The 9500-nt window shown below is 41.5% G+C and overlaps 1 protein-coding gene across 1 annotated transcript in view; it reads left to right on the top strand.

The window, feature by feature from the left end:
- LOC126402225 (PDZ domain-containing protein 4-like) overlaps positions 1-9500 on the top strand; it is a 79946-nt gene that overhangs the window by 53108 nt on the left and 17338 nt on the right. Inside the window, exon 8 of the mRNA XM_050064007.1 lies at positions 1313-1414. Within this exon, the coding sequence (XP_049919964.1) occupies positions 1313-1414 (102 nt within the window). The remainder of the gene's footprint in view (positions 1-1312; positions 1415-9500) is intronic.

Genomic DNA, 9500 nt, shown 5'->3' on the forward strand with positions numbered 1-9500 from the left:
TTTTTGATGATGGCCTCCGTCCAGTCCTTTGGTCTTATCACATTTAACCATAGTTGTCTTTGTTTTTGTTGACGGGCAGTGGCGGCTGGTTTTGAGCCATGACTCCTTCTATTCTGGCTCCCAATAACACAACAAGACAAACACATTTTAACACTCCTATGGAGCCTACAGCCCTGTGGGGGAGAGGCAGCTGCACCTCCAGACCTTAAACAACCTATATAAAGATACTGTAGCGGTGCTGCTAGTGCCTCACTTTAGTCATGCTTATTTGTACATAATGTGTGCTTTAACTAATATTTGGTTCAGTGCAATGGTTACATGTTACAATGGCAGGCCCCCGAACCAAATCAGATGCACAGGGCCCCAAAATGCCTAGAGCCAGCCCTGTACCATGATGTGGCAATACGAGTGTTTGTGTACAAACATATATGTTAACATATTTTATTTACTATCATTGCAAGCTGTTGTTGCTGCTGATCAGTCATATTTCATTCCAACATATTAATTAGAGACACAGGTAATTTAATCATTACTTATAGTTTAGTATCTGGTGATATAAAGGATTTAGTTTGTGTTATGATAATTTTATCATAAATGTTTTTTGCTTTGTAAAAGCAGCTGTCACTGGGAGTTTAATGAGGAGTTTGACCTTTTTTATATCCTGTTGAATCAACATTTTTCTTTATGCTCTGGCGCTACACCTCCACACGTGTTGACGGTTCCTTCTGAGAGTTTGACAATGAGAAACGAGCGTGAATAAATTTATCTCCCTGACATTTCTTTGCTCATTATCCTCTGACCCTCCGACTGTCGACCTCGCGAAAACAGTGTCGGGGAAAAAAAAGGTAAAGTTGTGGAATGTGATAAGAATAGACTGGCAACACCTGGCATCGCCATGGTTACCGGGCAGCGGGTGAATGATGTCAGCACCAGTTCCCATGACAGCTGTCACCACAGAGATAAAGGCCCTCTGGACAGCTGAATTGTCTCCCTGCAAGTTTGGGGAACATACCTGTCATCATTACTCACAGTGCAACCAAAAATAAATCACACATGCAGTACATGTGACACGGTTCATATGTGTTTTAGGATCATGTGACAGGTGAATGACGGTGTGTGTGTGTGACGTAATTAAACATGTAACAGACTGTGCTTTTGGTTGGATAACAGATGTGGGCTTGAAACAAGCTGACAAAACACCATGAAGGCTTTCTAATCTTTATCCTGTCTATACACCCAGCTCCCCATTTATACATGTATGATCTAATGAATATAAAGTAACTGATCTCTGACCTCCTCTCGTCCCCTCCAGATTAACGGAGTGGATATTCAGAACAGAGAGGAAGCTGTGGCTATTTTGACCCGAGAGGACAGCATCAACTTCTCCCTGCTACTGGCCAGGCCAGATATAGAGGTGGCGTCACACGACACAGTCACACCATCATTTTAAAATCAATGCTCAGAGTGCACAGACCGCAGGTTACCATGGAAACCAAAGTTAGGGGTGAACTCTTGCTGGTGAGGCTAATACCTCGTCTGTACAGGAGCGTCACGCTCTGTTCGATGAAGGTTTACTGGGAGGTTTAAATGGTGTGTACCAACACCAGCACCACTGTGGTCTGAAATATCTCTGCAACTACTGAACAGATTACCATGAAAGTTTGTCCAGACATTGACAATCCCCAGGGCCCAGTTATTAAAAAAAAGTTAATCTGGATCAGGATGATCTGGATTTGGAAATCCCATGTTTTGCTGTTCAGGATCGGTTAATTCATCTTAATTTAGCACCTGTTGTTGAACGCAGCATTGGACTGATCACCCTGATCCAGATACAAACTTTTCAGGATTACCAAATGTGGATAATCAGAGCTCTAAATGGAACTACATGTACATATCACCATGTAGGCTGCTGGCTGTGTAAAGAACAGGTGGAACAGCCAGTGTGAGGTCAGATAGAAAACAGCATGGAGGATGCAACTGTCAGAACAGCATTAGAAACTGGATGTCTGATATAAATAGATTCAACAGCATGGTTCCTGGACTTGGTCTGCCAAAACACACACTGCAATTACCACTTATCACCACAGGTGCCACCAAAGAGACTGAAACAGAAATCTTTGTTAGTGTAACTTTAAATCACTGTTTGTTCATATTGCCAGGGGGATTTTTTATGGGTACAAAATTCTTTTTTTCTGAAATTCGCCTTACTGAAAGGCTCTTCAGTAGTCTGTGCAACTTTGGGCTGTCCCAGACGAAAGATGACCATCGTGGGAGAAACGTGGCGATATCTTTGGTCGTGGCTTACGTCGCACTGTGAGACAGGTTCAAGGACGGCCGTTGTCAACGTCTTGCGACCAAAGATAACCTGAGATAAAATTCTGACGGTGTCAGAAGTTTAGGGTGACTATCTCACAGTGTGACAGCTGCTACGACCTACGTCTACTAATCAACCAATAGAAATGCAGCACAAAATGACACAATGGTCACCGCAACACCGGCGCTAAACCCAAACAAATGATCGCTTGCCATGGAGGTAAAACGAACAAAAAGAAGTGTGTGGAACTCCCAGGAAGAGGAAAGTTTGGTGGAGCTGTGGCAGCAGAAGCCTTGTTGATTTGATGTTTCCTCCAGCTGCTTTCATGACCGCCAGAAAAAAGACGCTGCATGGAAGGAAATTGCGGAGGAACTGCAACTTCCAGGTGAGCAAGCTACCTATGGTGGCGCAGATGGATGACGTACGCTGATGCAGTGCAGGCTGATGACGTTGCATATTGACGTACGTCGTAACCTGCGATTCAGTAGTAAACGGCCATCGTACAATCTGCACACATCAAACTTGACGTTGTACCAAAGTTTATTAGATCCACATCTCACAGTGTGTCATGCAATGGTCTTATAAGATTGCTAAAATCGCCCAGTGTATAGAGGGCATAAGGTCTACTTTATCTACTCAATCACCTTAACGGTTAAATCATGTGCAAAATATAAATGAATGTAGCCTATATATATGATTAGGGTCATATTTAGACATTTTGGTTTCTCCACACTGCGTTTCTGCCTCTTTCCCAATCAATCAAGGATTACGGAGGCTGGTGATTAGAAATGAAAGTTTTGAAAGCATTTTGGGTTCAGAGGGCTCATCGTGCTATGCAGCACAGAGACCTGTTCACAGGGAAGCAGGCTCAACTCCATCTGAAAGATGATGAGATGGGTGATGTGTGACAATGTGTGTCAGAGTTGGTTCTGGTAAAGACAGAAAAAAAGGAGGTTATCACTGAAGATCATCCAGGTGGCGCTGTGGAGTGTTTCTGTGTTGATGCCAATCCAGGTGTGCCGTGGGATTTTGTGATAACCACTCATTATTATTACTATATTTAAAGGTGATAAATATAGGATTCACACTTCCTGGTCAGTAGGTGTCGCACTCACACTCGCCCGCTCTCGCTCCACTCTTCAATTCTACAGGTTGCCAGGTTCGTAAACGACACACACTGGAGACAGCGATGTCAAGTAAAGAGTCTTTTGTGGTATAGTGATTAAAAAATAATAATAATAAATCATGAATCACACACTGTCACAATCTCTGTAAAGCATTTTTAGCTTTACTCATCACTATCGCTAATGTAATTAGTCAATTAGGATCCATTGTCGTGGTGGACACACGGATTCACTGATTCAACGACGTCCTGTATTCACACAAAAACACAAAAGTGTTCTTGATATTACAACCGCAAATATATTCCTCTGTTATAATTTCCCACCAATAATAATAATAATAATAACATGATAGTTTGGCTGTACTAGATATTTGATATATTCAGTAGATTTACTTTTTTAAGACTCTATTGACAACTCTACAACCAGAGTCCCAAAAACGCAGTTTCTAGAGAACTTGCTAAAATATCTGAAATTAACCATCATCCTTACTTTTATTTAACATAGTTCATCTAGGTGCAGTGTCATTACTAGTTCGGCTTTACTAGATATTTGATATATTCAGCAGATGTATCTTTTTACAACTGTATTTTACAACAAGCCGCAAAAAACTAACGTTACCGTCCCAAAAATGCCATTTCTAGATTATTAGGTAAAATATCTGAAATTAACTGACGTTTTAACTTTTTCTTAACATAGTTCAGGCATGTCCAATGTCTGGCCCGGGGGCCAATTGTGGCCCGCAGACCAATTTTAATTGGCCCTTGGCTTGACTTTCAAAATATACCATATGTGGCCCTTTACACAATAATGATTAATAGAGCAAGATCACTTCACATTTTTACCCTTCACCTCACAATGATAGGACTATCATACAGTTTGTAGACAGGCATCATGTAGTAATAGTTCATTAAAAGATAAAAATGGTTGCATTTGTCTCACTTTATTTCTTTTTTTTTTTTTTAAACCCATTTGATGCGAGAATCAGTTGGCCCATCAGGTATTTCCACGTTGTTTTATCTGGCCCCCATTCAAAAAAGTTTGGACACCCCTGACATAGTTCATCTAGGTGCAGTGTAATTACTAGTTCGGCTTTACTAGATATTTGATATATTCAGCAGATATATATCTTTTTACAACCCTGCTGCGTTAATTAGCAAACATTAGCTTACCTGTCCAGAAGGAAAGAGGCAACGTCTGCGTGGCTTTTTAGCCCTTTTTCTGCCTTCAGCTAACACCAACGATTAAAAGCTGAACCGATGTTGATTCTGGTTTTGCTTCTCCGTTGGTCGGCTAGAATTTTCGACGGATAGCGCTGGGACGACACCATACCTCTGCAGCTATCACAATCTGGCAACCCTGAGCTCCCCCCCCCCGTAACCAACGAAACCAAATCAAACTATTGTCATATTTTAGACCCGTCAAAATTTCTAAAACAATTATTTCTCTACTGTAATTATTTTCTTCAGGAAAATATAGACTTTAATTCTACACCTTTCCAGATGTTCTATGGATGTATTATTTTTTTTAAAAATATTCGTTCCGATGAAACAGCTATACATATGACCTTTAACTGGGCCTTTACAAAAAGTTATGTCTGAATCTTTAATCGACTGTATCAGTATGTTGTGCACACCCATTTCCCAATAAAGAGGCAAAAAAAGGTAATTTCATTTCATTCAAGGGGAACCTATTTGTCCCCGTTCACACGTGGGAATTATCAGTGCGTGACACATCAGGAGGGGGATGATGACATTTAAAAAGGAGAGAGCTGTGTGCGGGACGATGGATCGCTTTATCGTACGGAGCAAATTACAACAAAGCACCAGTGAAGACGACTGACCACTGACAGAAAAGAACAAAAAACTGTCAGTACACAGAATCACAAAAGCTACCTGTCATATTTTCTCTTATTTCTATTGTGTTATGTTGTGATGAAAACAAGAACACACGTTATAGAAGCTACTGTGCACAGATATAAATACAGGTGTGCCTTGAGATTTTGACTTGCCCTTTGGTGAGCCTTGGTGTAGAGTTACAAATGACTGTGCAGATCATGCCTGAGGGATAAAGTCAGTAAATTCAAATAAAATACAGACTTTGCTTTTGTTGTGTGAATGCACCGCACAAAACACAGATGTAAATCACATGAGGACCACAGGAAGTCTGATAGATTATAAATAAATTGATTATCTAAACAGCCGTTGATTCATTTTGCTGTCAGCTGACTGATGAATCTAACAATCACAGTTAAAACTGAGTGAATCCTTTTCTGTCCCTGTGAGGTACGGAAATAGTCGCCACATCCATAACTTCAGGTCTAACAGTGTCTCTCCTGTTTCATCACTCAGCTCGCCTGCAGCCTACTTTACTAACCTACTTTCATCTCGTGTCCCTGCTGCTGCAGATGCCGCTCTGCGTGGCCAACAGGAGAGGAAAGATATATAAAAGCCACAGTTTGGTTCTCATTGTGGTCGCAGTCCTGAATGTTACGAGTTCACCTCCCGCTGCCCTTTGATGCATCTGTGTGTGACCAACATGCAGAGAAAACTTTGACAGGAAGTTTGTTTTTCTGCTTCAAATCCTGACTGATTTTTGAGACCTGACCATGAACCCAAACTTAACTTTTTCAGAGGATTGGATCTCCTGACCTGATAGCCGTAAACAGACTTTGGTGACCTCTTGATATTTCTCTAAATGCCACCACCAGATTAAAAGCAGCATAAAACTACCTGGTGAGAATATAGTTTGACCCATCCACCACCTCTCTCTGCTCTGCTCTTCACACAGCTGCTCTCAGCGTCAAACATTGCCGCAGATGTTTTTACATTGGAGTTAGCTGAAAGCCTGGATGGATGGTGCTCCATACCTTTAAGGTATCGACCGACATAATACAACTCCATGTAGAGCAGTGGTTTTCAAATGTCCAAGGCTCACCAGAGGGCAAGCCAAAAATCTCAAGGCACATCTTTATATATATCTGTGCATAATAGCTTCTGCAACGTATGTTATTACTTTTATCACGACATAAAACACTAAAAAATAAGAAAAAAAAATACAAGTAGCTTTCGAGATTCTGTCTACTGACAGTTTCTTTTTCTTTTCTGTCAGTGGTCGGTCGTCTTCGCTGGTGCTTTGTTGTAATTTGCTCCGTGCAATAAAGCGATCCATCGTCCCACTCACAGCTCTCTCCTTTTAACTGTTATCATCCCTCTCACTGGCTGCCAATCAGGGCTTTTGTATGTCACACACTTCCCGCACATGAACGGTGACAAATAGGTTCCCATGAAGGTTTTTTAGAAATTAATTTAGAATTTAATTAAATTTTTAGCAAGAGTTTGTCTCTATATTTGGAAATGCGTACGCACAACATACAGTCAATTAAAAATGTGTTCATAACTTTTTGTATAGACTCAGTTGAATATTGCAATTATAACGTGTGGTTATCACAAAATCCCACTAGATTGGCATCACGGTTAGGGATGGGAATCAAAAACTGGTTCCTGTTAAGAAGCGGTTCGAACTGGTTCAATTCATCGACATCATTAGCCTTTATGCTTAACGATTCCCTTATCGATTCTTTTCATTACGCCGAATCTTTACGTCGATGACGCACGTCATGCTCGTCAGTCAGCAGTACGTTCAACAACAAAGAAGACGTAATGGTGGAGAGACAGAAGCGGTCGAAAGCGTGGCTTCACTTCACCAAAAAAGACTCATGACATACACTCATTACAACAGCATGACATGCAATTTATGCAGAACCGTAATTACATGCAAGGGCGGAAACACCACCAATGCTACAGTGATTTGTTTTCCACAGAGCTCTACGGTGCGAGCATTTTAACGTTACTCACATTTGCGACTAAAAATAGTTTTGTGCGAGCAAAATAAATCATTCAGTACACTGTGTGAGTACAGATTTCAACCAGCAGCAGAAACGAAAGGCGAATCCTGTCGGTTGTGGGTTGAACGGGGGTCACAGACACAGACACGGACACGGACAGGAATACGTATTCCTGTCAAATACGGCAGCCATAGTGCTCCACGGCGCAAGATAACGGCTTACCGGCAACCGAGAAGCCCGGCTCCAGGTCCAATAATTTGCTGATTTACTTTATGTTACAAATTATTTTTTATTAAAACATATTGAGAGTGACAAACACTGTACAACAGGATGTAGCAGTAAACTCTGTCATTTCTAACACCACAGCAGCCTCCACCTCCTTAATACAGGCCCGTCTGACTAACGTGCACCAAGTTAAATAAAGCATCAGAACTAGAATATTCACTCTCATCTTGTTTGAAACTCTCAGAGTTTCTTGATTAAATGCAGATCACTTCTCTGTATGCTTCACAGCCTGAAACCAGCACATCCAGCTTCAGTCTGCGCTCACAGTCAGTCTGTTTTCTACACAACATAAACCTCATATACATAACACTGTGTGTGTGTGTGTGTGTGTGTGTGTGTGTGTGTGTGTGTGTGTGTGCTCTGTGTGTTATACACACACACACACACACAGCCATGATAAATGTTCCTAGCATGACAGCAGGTCCCAGAGTGTGTGTGTCCACATCTGCTGACAGAGGAAGAACTGCAGAACGGCATATTTATACACGTCAGTTAAAACACACGTACATATTCACTGATGGATGTGCACAGTGTGTGTGCGTGTGTGTGTGCGTACACACTCACACGCTAACCAGATGAATGAGCCGTCACTCAGTCCGTCAGTATTTAGACAACTCCGACACTTCAGCCCGTCACATGTTGTAATGACAGAACAGCAGATGATGGATGTTTTATCAAATAAGCAAATTATAAACTGGGAAGTGACGGGGGAGCAGACACACCCACAATAATATCATGTTGTGTGTATTTTTTTAACTGAATTGAGTGTATTGCATTTTCAGCAATGGGACAAACTACAGTATGTTGAGTGTCACTCAAATTAACATGTACACATAGAATTTTAAGTGACCATAAAGAGCCATAAAATAACAACAAAGAGATTCAAAATAAAAAAAAAGAGACGGAAAACAACTACAAAACAACAATAAAGTCTGTGTGTGTTGCTTCTGTGGAGGCGAGGTGGTGGGGCCTTCTGCATGTCTGTGCCCAGGGGCCCAGTGTCTCATTGTCCGCCCATGCTAAGATCTTGGATCTTGTCTGATCTTGGAAATAAAGGTTAAAAAACATCTGCTCAAGATCAACTGTCCACTTTAGTCTCTTCCTCAAGGCTGTGATACGCAGCTGAAAGCTCTGAAAAAAGGCTACGTTAGGATGTTTTTTTTTTCTCAAAGCAGTAACACTGATTTCTCATAGTATAAAAAACAGATGGTTCTGCACAGTAAAGTCAAAGTTCAGCAGCAGTAAAATGCAAAAATCATTTATACTCATTTTTGCTGCTTTAGTCACAATTATTTTGTGATGTCGAGTAGACGGAGGAGTATTCATAGAGGCAGACAAACAGAATGTGTTTAAAACAACCTGCCATGAAGCCCACTGAGACGAGACGGAGGGGGAGAGGTATCAGAGATAGATGAAGTGATGAGGGGGTGAAGGGATGATGGATGAAGACAGGAGGAGATATTTATCTCATGTGACCTAGTTTCTTCCTTCAAGGTCATACGCACACACGTATATCACACAAATCCCGATACACAAGAAGATGAAGTCATGTAGGTTCAAACACACACACACACACACACACACACACACACACGCACGTACTAGTTTACCTCTGAAAACCAGTACTGACACAATAACACAACTCCAACACAAATTCTGAGTGATGTTATGCGTTTGTCTCCAACCCAGCAGCATTGTGCGTTTCTACAAACCACAGGTTTGTTGCTGCAGGAAACCATGAGATAAAGTGTGGGGTCCCCCAGGGGTCAATTTTAGGTCCAACTCTTTTTAATCTCTACATGCTTCCTCTGGGGGACGTCATCAGGAGGCACGGTATCGGCTTTCATAGTTATGCTGATGATACGCAACTGTACATCACCGTGTCTCCTGATGACACAGGGCCAATTGATGCCCTTTTTAACTGCATTTTAGA

This window comes from Epinephelus moara, chromosome 16 (genome assembly GCF_006386435.1).
Source record: "Epinephelus moara isolate mb chromosome 16, YSFRI_EMoa_1.0, whole genome shotgun sequence".
Classification (NCBI taxonomy): Eukaryota; Metazoa; Chordata; class Actinopteri; order Perciformes; family Serranidae; genus Epinephelus; species Epinephelus moara.